Genomic DNA, 16,566 nt, shown 5'->3' on the forward strand with positions numbered 1-16,566 from the left:
GGTAAGAAAACAGTATGTGATTATTTAATATTTAAGCTCTTCTTACAAACTTTAAACTGGTAAGCATGTAAGATTAGAGATACTGTGGATAGAGATTATACTTTTAATGTATAGATTTTATAAATTATAGAACACAAAAACTGCCAAGCCAGCAAAGTGGCTTGCTCTTAGAAATAATATAAAACCAAGGTGGTATGTCTTTTATTTACAACATTATTAAATCAATTACGTAGAAACAATTTCAGCTCAAAAAAGTATACTGAATTATTATATAGAATTATGTCATACCAGGACAACTAGAAACAGGTGTTCCCATATTAATGAGGCAAAGTGCACAGCGAGGAAGGGGTTTTCGACAGCCAGGGCAACTTGTGACTTTAGATTTCGTTGGTGAGCCACTGACACCATACTGACTGAAACCTCGGCCCTGATGGGGAACAGTGGAACAGCTGTAGGAGATAGACTTTCCACAAAAATTGCAACTCACAAACACCTAGAAAACAAATGAAAGGAGAAATAAATAAAATGCAAACTTCATGAATAAAATTTAAAATAACTAAAGTTTGATCCTAACAAATTATTTTTCAATAATTTTCAAAATTGTATTGTATACTGTAAGTTATCTGCTAAGCTGGTTAGTTCTAAGACTTCTACTTAGCAGTTACTTTATTTGAATACTTCTTCTTGTTACTTTGTTTAGTTATATTCTTCCTAACATCACTGATAGGTACAGAAAAACTCAAAAGCATTAGATTCCAAATTTTAGGAATAACAAAGACTAAATAAGAGTTCACGTGGGGACATTACAAAATATCCTAATATGACTTTTGATACAAATTTCAAAGATACAATATTCTGAACAAAATTTTCTTGTAAAGAAAATACTCATTTCCTAAGATAAAAAGGAGTTAGGGAGCCTATAACAGTAAATAGCTAAAACTTAGAAATAATAGCAATATAAACTATTCACTTTACCTTTATATTAAACTCCTAGACTCTCAAACACTTATGATACAGAGTAGTAACAAATATCATGTAACACTATTTTACTAATATTCAGGTTGTTTTAATACAAACAGAAATTTGTCAATTTTCTAAAACAGGAAAATAGCACCATCCAGTGCTCACATCGAGGATATACCTGACTGTTAATGAGATTTAATGCTTGGAATCAGATACAGTGATCTCATGTCAAGTGCTTTATGTAATAATTGATCTCATGCTGCTTTGTTTAAGTCAAAGTACAGTTGTTCTACAATACTGTATAATTTTAAGTGCACAGCAAAGTTAATTCAGTTTTAGAGTCTTTTCAAGAGTCTTTTAGGTTATAACAAGACAGTGTGCTATACAGTAAATTCTTGTTTATTTTAAATAGTGCTTATTTCATGTTTTTTAAACTACTGCTTGAAAAAATAAATTTCTATGTGTAATTAGACATATAGATATGTATGTATGTACCATTAAACAAATCCTGCCTTATTACATATAATAGTGCAGAAAACCACAATACCCAAGTGCAAAGTGTAAGAACATACAGTAGTTAAAATTTGAAAGGTCTTGGAATAGACTAGAAAGCCTCACTCAGACACTCTTAGGACTGAGTTAGGTTTGCCTAAGATCCTCTAGGTCTGCTGTGGTTTGTTCTGTGTTAGATTAAAGTGCAAGACACTGAGAGGACTGTGAGAAAGTGTAGGACCAAAAAAACACGAAAACTAAAGACAAAGTATAGTCTAAGACATCAGTGGGAAGTCAACATGAGCAAAGAACGAGTTTATTAATAGCAATTTATTAAATTGAATCCTCAGTTTACCCTATATAACATGCTGTAAACACTTCTTTTTTTTGGCTGGGCTATTAGGTACATGTTACAATTTGACTCTCTCCAAAACAGTACACTTACCTGTGCTAAAGGCTTAGAACTGGGATCCAACTTACTCCTGTGAATATCAAATTCAGCTCGTTTGTGCCAAAACCTCCAGGCATCTAACAAATTTCTATAATTCTCAATCCAGTACTGAACTCTTTCATCTTTAAGAACATCTAAAGGAGAACCCTAAAAAGAAAACATGAATTATTTCAGTTTTTTAAATTTTCCTGGCTAAGCCTGAAGATTCTAGGCAACATGTGAGTGTGAGTCACAAGTGAAGAAACAGGCCACCTTTTTGCCAAAAGCCGGCTCCTAATGAGGATACAGATAAAACAGTTGATGGAAGCTCCATTAATTTAAACTGGCTTCTACCAATGACATACATATGCACTGTGTACTATTATGCCTGGCCAGGGAAGTGTAATTCTCTCTTACTTAAGTTTAAAGACCTAAGAGCAATCAATTCACCTCCCTGGTTGAATGCAGTAAAATCAAAAAATGATGCAAATATTTTTTTCTCCCAACAATTAAAACTTCTAGGTTGACAAAATATATTTACTCATTCCAAATACACACCAAAACTGCTCAATCACATTTAAAATAATACTGAGCTTGGTGCTTCCAATCTAGCACTGCACTGTGAATTCAGATGCCATTTTAGTATACCTATCTATCTGAAAATTAAAACTGCTTATTCTCTGCCTGGCCTTCAACTAAAACATGTATTTATTTCCTTAAAAGTAAAAAAAAAAAAAAAAAAAAGGCAAGAAAGAACCCAAAACTGAACAAAAAATGCTTAGTTCTTTGACCCCTAAGCCATGGTGAAAAGGAATACTTTCTTTCCCTTAAATTTACTTTAGATTCCTTCTCATTAACAACTTCAATTTCCTGCCAGACTTTTCTGAAAGCTGTATTTTCTCTGGCAGCTGTGACATTCCACATTTCACCTACGCTTGCTTTGAGTTTTCATATATTGCTTTTAGCTCTGTTCAGGATACCATCCTTATCTTCACATGAACAAAGCAGAAAAAGCCTCTATCCTCAATGATCCAATGGGCATTAATCTGAAGCCAAGGTTTTCCAGTTTTGGGGCCACAGAGAAAATGAAATGTCAGAGAGCAGTTCGCATTCATCTTATGGAAAAAAGAAACCTGTAACAGCTAATAAAGACAATCTACCTTTAGACAACTCATCAAGACAGAAGAAGCACATCTCTCACCTAGTAATTAAGTATTAATTTAAATTACCAGAGTTAAATTTAGCTAAAAGAACACAAGAAAAATAGCTGACAATTTCACTTTTTAAAAAAGTAAACATCTACTGTACTCCTAATTATGACCAACCAGCCAGAACTAACAGAGAAGGCAATGGCACCCCACTCCAGTACTCTTGCCTGGAAAATCCCATGGTCGGAGGAGCCTGGTGGGCTGCAGTCCATGAGGTTGCTGAGAGTCGGACATGAGTGAGCAACTTCACTTTGACTTTTCACTTTCATGCATTGGAGAAGGAAATGGCAAGCCACTCCAGTATTCTTGCCTGGAGAATCCCAGGGACGGGGGAGCCTGGTGGGCTGCCGTTATATGGGGTCTCACAGAGTCAGACACGACTGAAGCGACTTAGCAGCAGCAACCAGAACTAAATCCCTGATTTAAAAAGAAGACTCACAGAAAAATCAGAAATTTTCCTATCCCACTCTTCCCTTCTGTGGGACTAAGGATAAACTAAGAAAGAATCTGGTCAATTCATATTTAGTAAGTCTTCTCTAGAACCATTTCAATAAAAGTTAAAATCAAATTCTGAAAATGTGTGCAGAGAAAACAGTTCAGAGGTTAGGTCTGATCAAATCAGAAGGACTTGGGAAATATTATGGGCTTCCCACAGTAGTAAAATTTAAGACCAAAGTGATCACTAAGTAACCAAACTTCCAAAAGCATTAACCAATGTACTTCAGCAGGAAAGAAACCAGATTTCTATAATGGACTGCAAGCAATGTCCAGTACTGAACAATAAAAAAACACTAGACATATTAGAAACAGGTAAATCATGGTTCAAAGTAAAGGAAAAAGAAAGTTAATAGAACTAAACCTTAAACAGCCCTTATGTTAGAGTAAGCAAAGACCTCAATGCAACTATTAGACATGTATTCAGACTTAGAATAGGGTTTTAATTATAAACGGACAGGGAACTGAGCTGAAAAATGTAAACAACAACAAAAAAAATTGAGACTCTAGAACTAAAAAGTACAATAACTGAAATTAAGTATTCCCTGGAAAAACTAACATCAGATAGAAGGTGAAAGAATAGCTGATTAACACATCAATAGTATTTATCCAGTTTGATGAAGCGGGACAAATGAAAGGAAAATGAACACAGCTTCAGATGCCCACTGGACAAAATCAAAAAAGGTTTAATACATGTGCAGTAATAGTCCAAGAAAGGGGAGAGAATAAGACTGAGGTAAAAAAAGAAATACTTAAAAGAAATAATGCCTGAAAACTTCCTAACTCTGATGAAAAACATTGACTTGCAGATCCAAACGCCTGAGTGAATCACAGGCAGGATGAGAGAACCACAACTAGGCTCAAGGTTTAAACTGCTAAGAATCAAAAAGAAAATTCTGAAAGCAGCCCAGGAGAAACAAAGACAATAATACCTGATTTCTCATCAGAAAAAATGGAGGCCAGAAGACTGTGAAACCACATCTTTAAAGTGTTGAAAGAAAATGAATACAACAGATATTTTCAATTAAAATTAAGCTATGAGAATCTGTCACCAGCAACTCTGAACTATAAGAAATGCTAAAGAAAAAGGCCAAAGGGAAATGACAAGAGATGAAATCTGAGTCTAATGTAAGGACAGCAAAAAAACCATGGCCAATAAACAAATATAAAAGCCCGTATTTTCATTCTTCATATAATTTACATAAAAGACAACCAACTATTAAGAGCAAAAATACTAAACTATAAGTTGGAGTTTATAATGTATGTAGAAACAAAATACACGACAATAGGAAAAAGGAGGGAGATTTGTAAATGGAATTACACTGTGATAACATTTTTGAAACATGAAATACAAAGCAAAAAGCAGAAAATGTCAGGTGTGAGGAGAAAGGGTGAAGTAGGAAGCATGATGTACCACGTGTGAAATGTAAACTGCTGCTGCTGCCAAGTCGCTTCAGTCGTGTCCGACTCTGTGCGACCCCATAGACGGCAGCCCACCAGGCCCCCCTGTCCCTGGGATTCTCCAGGCAAGAACACTGGAGTGGGTTGCCATTTCCTTCTCCAATGCAGGAAAGTGAAAAGTGAAAGTGAAGTCACTCAGTCGTGTCCGACTCTTAGTGACCCGACTCTTAGCGACCCCACGGACTGCAGCCTACCAGGCTCCTCTATCCATGGGATTTTCCAGGCAAGAGTACTGGAGTGGGGCACCATTGCCTTCTCCAAATTGTAAACTATGAGGAGTTAAATTGTTGACTGATGAGTTAAGGATGCATATTGTTAGACCTGGAGCAACTACTTAAAAGAAGAAGAAAATGAAAAGGAATATAACTAAAAAGTCAACATATGAAATAAAGTAAAATACTAAAATACTCAATTAGCCCAAAAGAAGGCAGGAAAGGAACACAAAAACAAAACAGAAAACAAACAGCAAGATGGTACTAAATCTTGACCATATAAATATAAATGGAGGAAACGTCTCAATTAAAAGGCAGCTGATTATCAGACTAGATTTTTTAAAAGCAAGACCCAATTATACACTGCATTTTAAATATATTTTATAAACCTTGTTAAGAGATTACCAACCACTTGTATTTCAAGCCATATATCTATACCATGATTTAATAGATGTAAACTCATTCTGGTAACAAAACAACGGTACCTTATGCTATAGAAGGACAGTAGCCTGACACGTTATGGTAAGTTTACTTTGTGGTTTGTGGGCCAGTATTTACATTTGTTCCTAAGAAGGTAGGGTCGGGGGAGGAGGCATTTTACTTTGTTTACTCAGTATGCAGCATGCTACTATACTGCATAAAAGGATAAGAACAGGAAAGAGAACACCGGGAAAGGGTAAGATCTGCTGGAGAGCTAAGGAAATCTCAGGAAAATGCTCTAAAATGTCACCATTTTTCCAACAAAAGCAAAGTTATAGGGAATCTTCGCCAGGAATCCATTTTTAATCAGTGGGCAGTAAAAACTGAGAGAAAAACAGATGAATGGTTACTCCGAGTCATGCTCATTTAGTAAATGAGGAAATGAGAGAATAAAAGGGAATAATGAGAGCTGAGAGCTGAGTGTAACTTGCCTTCTGTACTTCAAGAAAGAGGTACTGTAATTCGGATCAGGGAAAGGCAATCTCTTTGTAGACAGTGTTGTTCTGTCAACAATCAGAGAAATCGAAGAGAGGTTTTTCTGCTTCATTTGAACTCTGCATAAACTTAAGACCGACACTTCCCAAAGGGCAAGGAAAACTGGCTAACCCAATGCAGGAGGCTTCAGTTCAGTTCAGTTCAGCTCAGTCGCTCAGTGTCTGACTCTTTGCGACCCCATGAATTGCAGCAGGCCAGGGCTTAGGGACAATAAAATAAGGCAGAAGTCTTTTGTAGGTCAAGTGATTAAAGTTAAATGTCTCCCAAAGATCCTAAGTAAGCAAACGCGCATATCCGCTCCATAAGGGAAGGAAAGAGAAAGCTAAGCCATTTTCTCTCCTTAATAAACTGCCGCCGCCACACCGCACTAACCTGTAACATGCAGTAACTTGCTGTTTGGACGTCTCCAGTTCTGTCGACGTAACTCTCCATTAAGTCCACTCCATCTTTAGTGAGGCCTGTAAGCAGTATTCCTTCCAAATTTCCAGCCTCTTTCATTTCATTGGTCAACTTTTCGATGTACCTATTTAACTGGAAAATTCAAAGTGATTTTTCTAAAGCAATCCATTTCACTATTGGTATTTTCTGCTTCATAAATTCTACATTTGGAACAATTTTACTCTTAATGGAAAACATTTTAAAACAAAAGCCCTTGTAAAAACCTAGATATGTGATCTCTAAGTGTGTATCTATTATAATTACAATACAGCATCCATGATCATTTAAAATATTTTTTTAAAAAGGAAAGGCATTTACTATGTTCTGTTAATTGTTCTATAAAAGATCCACAGACAATTTACTGTTTTAAATTTAAAGAAAACTGTCCTTATTATTGAGCTTCCCCGGTGGCACTAGTGGTAAAAAATCTGCCTGCCAATACAGAAAGAAGACTCGGGTTGGATCACTGGGTCAAGAAGATCCCCTGGAGGAGGAAATGGCACCTCACTCCAGTACTCTTGCCAGGAGAACCCCATGGACAGAGGAGCCTGGCGGGCTGCAGTCCATGGGGTTGCTAAGCATTGGAAATGACTGAGCATCTGAGCAACAACAGTCATTATTATGCAAAATTCTTGATGGCTATAAGGATGTAACAGTCATGGAATCTGAACTGGAAGAGAACTTCAAGATTATCAACAACAAACATTTCTTATATGTAGGATGGATAAACAAGAAGGTCCTATTGTATACCGCAGAAAACTATATTCAATATCCTGTGATAAACTATAATGGGAAAGAATATGAAAAAGAATGTATATAAGCATAACTGAGTCACCTAGCTGCACAGCAGAAGTTAACACAACACTGTAAAACAACTGTACTGCAATAAAATTAAAGCAAAAAAAAAACCTTGAAAATCTCTTTTGGGATTTTGATCCAATAAAGCTCATGAGTCCTTTATCTTATCCTAAACAAACAAACAAAAAAAAAACAGTTCTTATAAGGTCTTCCCTGACTTTGTGCTGCATGCATGCTCAGTCTCTTACTTGTGTCGAACTCTTTGCAACCCCATGACTTCACCCCAAACTCTAGCCAAGACTGCTTTATGTTCCCCTAGTACTGTCTCACTATTGTACTTAGCACACTGTATTACTAGCTAGTTATGTACATTTCTCTCTCACTATCTACATAGTATATTCATTTGAAAGTATTAGCTGCTAAGTCCTGTCTGACTCTGCAACCACATGGACTTTGGCCCGCCAGGCTGCTCTGTCCACGGGTTTTTCAGGCAAGAATACTGGAGTGGGTTGCCAAACCCTCACATACTACTGTTTATTGTATTAGAAATGAAGAAATTCTTTAATGTAGCATTACTAAGAGATGTTAAACTAAAAAGTTTAACAGCTTTACCTACTGACTACTTTGACTCATCACGGCAGAAACAAACTATTAACTCAGACTCCTTTTTTTTAATTGAAGTATAGTTGGTTTATACTGGTTTTAGTTTCAGTCATGAATCACTTTGCTGTTTTATATCTACATATATGAATCACTTTGCTGTACATAAAATATATATACATACAGACAACATTCTTTTTCAGATTATTTTCCCTTACAGATATTACAAGACATTAAGTATAGTTTCCTGTGCTAAACAGTAGATTCTTGTTAAGTAAGCATTCTTAAATAAATACATTTAGGTATGATACATGTTTATGTCTCAATCTAAAAGAAATTACCTCACTTTTTAGAAGAATTTTTATATAAACCTCATAGACACATATTTACACATAAAGATTAGTTTTTAATCCACTGACAGTAAGTGGTAATCAATTTAAATATCAAATTAAATTAGTTGTTACCTGACTATCACTAAGGAATTTACAAGCAAATGCCACTCTGTCACGTACAGCAACCTTGTTTTCATACTGAAAAAAGAGAAGAAGCAAGGAGTTATTTTCAGGTGTTGTGAGTTTTAAATTTTTGCAGACTAGATATTTTGTACCTAATATACAACTTGATTTTCAAATGTATTAATAAGTTACTGTGTGTATACTGGCAGAGCCATGAACTGCCTAAGATGCCTTTCTTAATGTAATGCTCAGAAAACTCAGTGCTAAGGTTATTCATACAAAGTAAAGATGTACCTCCTAAACTGACCAATTTACTTAAAAAACACTGAAACTAGTTCAGTCTTATATAACTTTAACATAAAACAAAAACAATGGCGTACAGTTTATCAAATTTAAGATGCCAATAATCCTTTCATCATTGAAATTTATTCAGGAGAAACTGAGGAAACCTTTCCTTGGCTTCTAAGTTAATCACCAAGTTTAGGAAATCTGTGACTTATCAGTAAATATACTAACACAGGATTTAGAAATATCAATACACGTTTCTCAACTCAAAGTTTTAAAACATACTCTAATAAGTAAACAGACACACTTTTGTGGCTATAGTAAAATACTGTCATATAGGTAGGTGGCTTGTAGCAAAATAAGAGGCGTTACAATACATTCTTAAGTTTTTGTATACTTATCAATATTGTAAAATACTATTTTGAAAAGTGTTTACCATAAATGTAGAAGGTACAATTAATTCTGTGATAAGTAAAAATACAGTTTAAGGGTGGATAAAAGATCCTGTTTCTATTGAAGTCAGTCCATGAAGTATGGTTTTCCTCCTTTAAACATAGGTTCATTTCAGTTGATACCTTGGTTGTGTTTTCTCAATTATAAAATATGGTTCTGCCCTAAAGAGGAGACAAACTAGACAGACAAATATTTGGTATAAACTAGATTTAACTCTTGAACTATGTTGCATGTGTTACTATTTTTGATCTGGAGAGAGTTATAAATATTATGTGTCCCATTTTACAGATGAAAAAACTAAAACCTCGAAAAGTTAACTGACTAGCTTAGGTAACTGAGAGCAAGGACTCAGGCCTATATCTTCTGATTTCCCAATTCAAAACCATTCACGAGATTACTGTAACTTATAATTTTTTAAAAAAAGAACAATGATAATTATTACTTACATATAAAGTTTAATTAGGTACACTCTTGACACAGTTTGGAAATATAAACTTTCTACTCAAGATATGATATCCCTTATTTAGGTGTAAGAAAAGAGGGTATTTTTAATAAATCACTTAATTGGAAACACAGAAGTTTAATAATTAGACAATATATTTCTCTATCAATTTAAACTCTAAACAATCCACTTCTTTTTCTAGTCTTCATTATCTTCTACTACTTCCTAAAAGTATTTTATTTTCTCAAGATGCAACGTTTAAAGTCTTCTATTTAACAAAAAGAGTAGTAAATAGTAAAACAAGGCAAAAAAACCCCAACGTGCTCTTGGATATTAATATGAAGTAGTTAAAAAAGTTCAATAGTAATTTGCTAAAAGTAAACAAAATACATAAACTAAATAATTGTCGAAAGGAACACCAACATTTATTAACATATTCATTAAGATATCTCAATAAAATACATGTTTTTAGAAATTCTTATGACTTGACATTTAAATCAATTATCAATGTGTATTTTCAAAAGTGCTACAATGGCAAAAAAAAAAAAAAAAAAAGAAATACGTTTCACATTTGGCAGCTCTTCTCAGTGCTAGCAAGAAGCCCAACAAACGCCAATAAAGCTGTGGTGACAAGGTGAAGCTTAAAACCCAATAATAAAACTGATGAACACCACTCACTCCTTTCTTTCTTCTCGAGCACTTTGTGATAAAGCACCTATTTAGTGATGTGGTCATAAGGGTTAAAGCAGGAAAGAGAGGAAAGAAAAAATAGCAGTGAAAAGACCAAATAGTGAAAAAATAAAATAGTCCACTATAAGTAGTGTGATCATTTATCTTCCAAACTGGAACACGTCTGCATGTCTGCAAAGGACAAACACTCAGACAAGATACTTGGACATCCTGATCATCAGTGATTGTGCACTGATTCACTTAACTAAAAAAAGAAAAAAAAAAAGAAAAAACAGTATATGCACATTTAAAAGATTATATTTCAATATAAAATATATGTAACTGGAGTTGTAGAGTGCCAGAGCTCAGTTCCTCAGCTAAAGTATAAAATCTTAATCCTTCTATGTCTCTAAATTTTATTATTAAAACCACTAAAAAAATCAAGTTCAGTTTGCTATCAACGAACTCCAAATTTTTAAGATACCTTGCTTTAAATAATATAAATGCATCAAAATAGAATGTTACTTTATGCAAGTGACATTTGCAAATTTTAACAAAGTTGTATTAAAAACTCCTATCTTAAAAGAAGAGTCTCACGAAACAGAAATCAGCTTAGCTTACCAATACTCCGTCATAAGATCCTGCTTCACTTGTCAGAAATGCAAACATGATGCACAGATATGGGTTGTTTAACTGTAATCGTAAAGTGCTGCACATTTCCCTCCAAAGGGAGTTCTTCTCATCCGTATAACCCGATAAAGCCATTGCTACCACATTAAGATTCAGATCACCTGTGTATTAAAAAGAACTAGCTGATCAAAGTAATCACAAGCTTAATGTTCCTTCTTCGAGTTCTTCAATCATAAAACAAATAAAGATCAGAGGGTGACTTTTAGCCCTCGGGAAAATAAACCCATTAGAATAAGGGTTCTGACACACGCTCGTTAATCTGGCAAGAATCACAAGGAAAATTTTCCACTATTATAAAATTTCTACCCATATTGCAAACCTTGGGCAGGACAAGCATATCTTTTAATTCTTGAATTCTCATTCCAGGCAGATTCCTATACAGTATGTTACTGCTTAAGGACCTAAATGCAAAAAAGTAGCAACACACTGCCAACTTCATCAACAAGGTCATTTACGTAGAGATGTTTCAAAGTGTTGACAGTAGGTATTATTGTATCTCAGCACTACAATTTGCAAAATCATCTTGTTTTCCTATTTTTGCATATATAATACCCATGCTTATGTGTGTGTTTTATCAGCAAAGTACTAAAAGTCAGTATTTCAGCATTCTTATTATAGTATTATACTTTTAATTTTTCTCTGGCAAAACTAACTACCAGAATGACCACAGAATTGTATTTAGACATACTCGCAACAAAGTATTTGTTACCAATTTAAACATTGTTCTCAGTAGTTCATATGGGCTGCTGATGAGCGGCTAGGCTGGCAGTCAGTCCTATGGCTGCCTAGCCATCTAACCTAAGTTTAGCTTCAAAAGAGAAAATTAAATTCACTATTAACTTTTACTCTTAAGCGTTTTCTATGTTTATTATAGCAACTTTATTATGTTTCTTAATTCTAATCATTTACTTCTTTTCCAAATAAAACAACATTTTCCACTGTATGTTCTTAATAGCCTGCTCCTCATTTCTAGAAACATTTTCCCCAAGTTATCTTGTGCCTGCTTCCTGTACTACCATCAGCACAACAAAGGAGTATCCTCTTTGAATTCTGGTTAGAACAATCCATCTCCAAATGGAAAGGACTATTTGATTCAGTGAAATTTTTTCTCCAGTCCTCAACAAGGTTATTCAAATCACTGAAGATACTTTTCCTCTACTGTTAAGATAGGTGTTTAACACCAAATTTTCCAGGTACAGATGACAAAAATTATCATGCTCTCAGGTCACAGTAAAATTATAATTAGAAATGGGTTTAAATATCAATTCTTTCTTCCATTACCACATATCTTCTACTGCACTCTCCAACAGGGCAGATTTATGTCAGAGTAAAAGTGAAGGAAAAGAGGCCAATCTGGGCAAAACATTAGCTTTTTCAACTTTTAGACTATATGCAAAATTAACATATTATAGCTAATTTCAAGTGTTTTTCCTATGGTAAAACAGAACTGTAATAGTTTTTAAATGGACCACCAAATATTATGAATACTCATACACAATTTGGCAAGGTGTATTAAAAATTGGTGTATTGAAATGAAATAGTCCCAATAAGAAAGACAACTGAATTCTTGGATTAAGATTCATTTCTCTGACTTTTCTCTCAGAAAATGTCAGAGTGAAAATTTTATCACACTTACTTTTGTTTCTTCTTTTAAAAAAATATATTAAATGGCTATGATGTTCAAATAAGCAGACCCAAGCAGAAACACTTTTGCAGATCAAAGTATGATTTTTATAAGAATCTATATTAGCCTAACTAAAAGTGTCATTCAGTTTCCTAAAAGTCAACCAAAAACCATAACAAAGAGTAAAGTATAGTATAAACTAAAATGCACTTAAATGTTTGCCATAAAAATGCTTGCAAACTAAAGTAGTTCTAGTCTCAAAGAAAAAATATCTTTAAATGTATGTGAACTACTGGGTTGGTCAAAATATATGTGAACATTGTATGGTTATGCTGTTTCTATCTATGAACTTTCTGCCCAACTTATTATCTTTAAAGAAAAAACACTGAAATAACATTTGTGTATTCTTTGTAATATTACAAAGACAATTAAGACATTTTCTTTGTAATCAAAGTGATGGGCTAACATTTACTTTTATAGATACAGTTCTGTGCTAACTTCTCTTTCAAAAAAATTTACCAAAAATATTGATTAGAGTTTTAAAAATCATCAGCATTTTTTCTTTCACAGATTCAGTGAATGGCATGTATCTTAGTATATAACCCTATACCTTTTCCTGAAGATGCTCCTTCATTCAGGATCTGGATGGCGCGCCGAATATCCAGGTTGAACAATGCCACAGCAGCTGCTCTCTCCCATTCGCCTTCTTGTACAAGGGAGTTCAAAAATGGGCCCACATCCACATCTGTCCCTTTCTTTATCCACCCACAAAGCTGTAAAGCTAGGATTCTCTCTTCATTTAAATTCTGAATATCACTTTGCTTATCCAGCCCACTCCAATTATGTCTGCTGCTTTCCACCATTCCTAAAAAAAAGAAACACCTTTATAATGTTTATCTTTTAAACATATTTGGCAAAGAAGTCAGTTTTACACAGAAGTATTTCAACATTAGATTGTAAACATTCAACTTCTCAGCCACAATATTATGACAGACAGCATAAAGATAAAGCATGCCACAAACAAAACATACTTTACACGTTGCTAAGTACAATAGCTTCCTGAGCTACCAGAGAGAGCTACAGGAGTAAGAGTCAACGCTCTGAGGGCCACGCTGAGTCACTGTTTCAGAGAAGCCTCCCTGGTCACCTCATCTAAAGCGGGGTGCCACTTGTTATTATCTAACTGACCACTGGTCCCTCCACTTCCTTTACACTAACATATGCTCTCATATTTATTTTTCAGCCTTAGCACTTCTCCTACTAGAACATAAGTTCCAAAAGGGCAGGCATCTTGTCTTTTATTTGAAAGGTATTCTCAGTGGCCGAGAACCAACACTCAGACTCTCCCCCTCCTTCTGTCGCTCCATGAATATATACATCCATAGGAAAAAGCGAGATAAAAACATCAAAGTACTTTGAAAGTACTGCTAAGTCGCTTCAGTCGTGTCCGACTCTGTGCGACCCCATGGACGGCAGCCCACCAGCCTCCCCTGTCCCTGGGATTCTTCCAGGCAAGAGTACTGGAGTGGGGTGCCATCCCCTTCTCCTACTGGAAACTTGCCAATTCAGATCAAGGAGTTAGAGACTTCTGAGAAAAGGTTTTAAGAGAATATCTGTCCATCAGAAAGAAGTGTGCTGCTCTACTTGCAACCACGAGGGAAGCTGGTGAAGACAAAGTCTCTTATAGTTTGCAGAAGTAAAATTTTAAGAATTCTGAGAAAACTGAGTAATTCAATAAGGTTAATAAAACATGTTAAAAATTAAAGAAGACTTTTTTCAGAACAACAAATTTAAATTGTTTGGACAGTATGTAGTCACTGCATTTCAGGTAAAACAAGCTGCAGATGTATTATAAGGTATTTACTTTCATATCTCCTGTGTAAGTGTTGGATTCAGTGCTGATGATATTATCTACTGATTAAAAAAGACAACTTTAAACAGGTGAACAAAAACCAATTTACTTTTCAGACAACTCCCCTCAGTTTAATAATACTCTCGCTTCTTAAGAGTTTTTTATTTTCCAGAAACAGTGTCATGGAATAGAGACCAACATGTATGAATCCAAAGAATTCACTGCTAGGAGGTGGAAAAGTATTCTGTAAATGCATGGATACTCTGTCATACTATTTTGGCTGCTGAGAGACATTCCCACTGCTTAACAACTATGCTATAAGTAATTAAGGTTATCAAGTAAGTAATGTGATATTGTGGCTTTTAAGTACATAGTCATATCATGATTTTAATATGCATGAATTTTTAAATCTATGATTAATTAAAATCAATTTATACACACCACATGTGTATTAAGTTGCTTCAGTGGTATCTGACTCTTTGCTACCCTATGGACTGTAGCCCGCCAGGTTCCTTAGTCCATGGGGATTCTCCAGGCAAGAATACTGGAGAGGACTGCCATGCCCTCCCCTCCAGGGGATCTTTCCAATCCAGGGATCGAACCTGCATCTCTTATGTCTCCTGTACCGGCAGATGGGTTCTTTACCACTAGCATCACCTGGTAAAGTGACAAGATTGTATTCCCCAAATTTGAGATTGCCCGTATATAAGGCACCCCACTCCAGTACTCTTGCCTGGAAAATCCCATGGACGGAGGAGCCTGGTAGGCTGCAGTCCACGGGGTCGCTAAGAGTCAGGCACGACTGAGCAACTTCACTCACTTTTCACTTTCATGCATTGGAGAAGGAAATGGCAACCTACTCCAGTGTTTTTGCCTGGAGAATCCCAGGGATGGGGGAGCCTGGTGGGCTGCCGTCTATGGGGTCGCGGAGAGTCGGACACGACTGAAGTGACTTAGCATAGCATAACATATATAAATAATAAAATCATCATTTTATGATGGCTGTGAGGGAAATAAGTGAACCAGGTTCACTTAAACATTAAAAATGTTAAAATTTTTGTCTTAAATACTACATCAGGCAATCAAATACTATTTGTAGATATAAAATTTTGCATTTTTACATTTATATAATAAAAGAGCAATAAAATAATCCAATGTTTATAAGAGCATTTTGTTCTCAAAAATCTAAATCCCAGATATTCTGCCCCTTCAAGGAATTCCTCTTAATAGGTATGCTTTCTAGATCAGTTTGCCTTTCAAGTATGAAAAATATTTTCATCATGTTGGATGGAAAGCTGACCAACATTATGTAATTTTCTGCCATCTTAAAAGGAAGGAATTATACCTACTGACAACACCATTACCCTGCTCCAGAAGTTGTACAAGGCCTTCCCTCAGAGCACGCGTTCTCCTCCTGACAGAATTCTACACGTGATCCATCCTGTAAACTCGCCTGTTTCTTTGCTTCCTTATCTCCAGTGGTCCACACCTCCAAGATTTTACCCACTCTCATCATGGACATACTCCACACGATTCCTTCTCCAAAAGAGCCACTCTCTACCCACAACCTCACAGCCTCCCAGCTCACAACCCCAACCTCACAATCATCCTTTGACCACTCGTATTTCCTTGTCAGTGTTCTGTCATCTCCCCCCCTCTCCAGCCTCCCAGCTCACAACCCCAACCTCACAATCACCCTTGACCACTCGTATTTCCTTGTCAGTGTTCTGTCATCTTCCTCCCTCTCCAGCCTCCCAGCTCACAACCCCAACCTCACAATCATCCTTGGACCACTCGTATTTACTTGTCAGTGCTCTGTCATCTCCCCCCCTCTCCAGCCTCCCAGCTCACAATCCCAACCTCACAATCATCCTTGGACCACTCGTATTTCCTTGTCAGTGCTCTGTCATCTTCCTCCCTCTCCAGCTTAGACCCCAAGGACCAACAACGGATCAACCTCTTGCCAGGACCCTTAATTCCCTCGCTCCACCGTCCTTTATTCTTTCTTCTGGAAAAACAACAAT

The 16,566-nt window shown here is 35.7% G+C and overlaps 1 protein-coding gene across 6 annotated transcripts in view; it reads right to left on the reverse strand.

Annotated features, from left to right (window-relative positions):
- The window catches only part of MIOS (meiosis regulator for oocyte development), a 36,982-nt gene that overhangs the window by 8,292 nt on the left and 12,124 nt on the right, over nt 1-16,566 (reverse strand). For all 6 annotated transcript variants that reach the window (XM_027540082.1, XM_027540079.1, XM_027540083.1 and 3 more), the window contains exons 5-10: nt 13,301-13,555; nt 10,998-11,167; nt 8,537-8,602; nt 6,609-6,767; nt 1,901-2,053; nt 289-493 (exon numbers count right to left, since the gene is read on the reverse strand). In XM_027540082.1, coding sequence (XP_027395883.1) covers nt 289-493; nt 1,901-2,053; nt 6,609-6,767; nt 8,537-8,602; nt 10,998-11,167; nt 13,301-13,555 — 1,008 coding nt within the window. The remainder of the gene's footprint in view (nt 1-288; nt 494-1,900; nt 2,054-6,608; nt 6,768-8,536; nt 8,603-10,997; nt 11,168-13,300; nt 13,556-16,566) is intronic.

The sequence above is a fragment of the Bos indicus x Bos taurus genome, chromosome 4 (genome assembly GCF_003369695.1).
Source record: "Bos indicus x Bos taurus breed Angus x Brahman F1 hybrid chromosome 4, Bos_hybrid_MaternalHap_v2.0, whole genome shotgun sequence".
NCBI classification, from domain to species: Eukaryota; Metazoa; Chordata; class Mammalia; order Artiodactyla; family Bovidae; genus Bos; species Bos indicus x Bos taurus.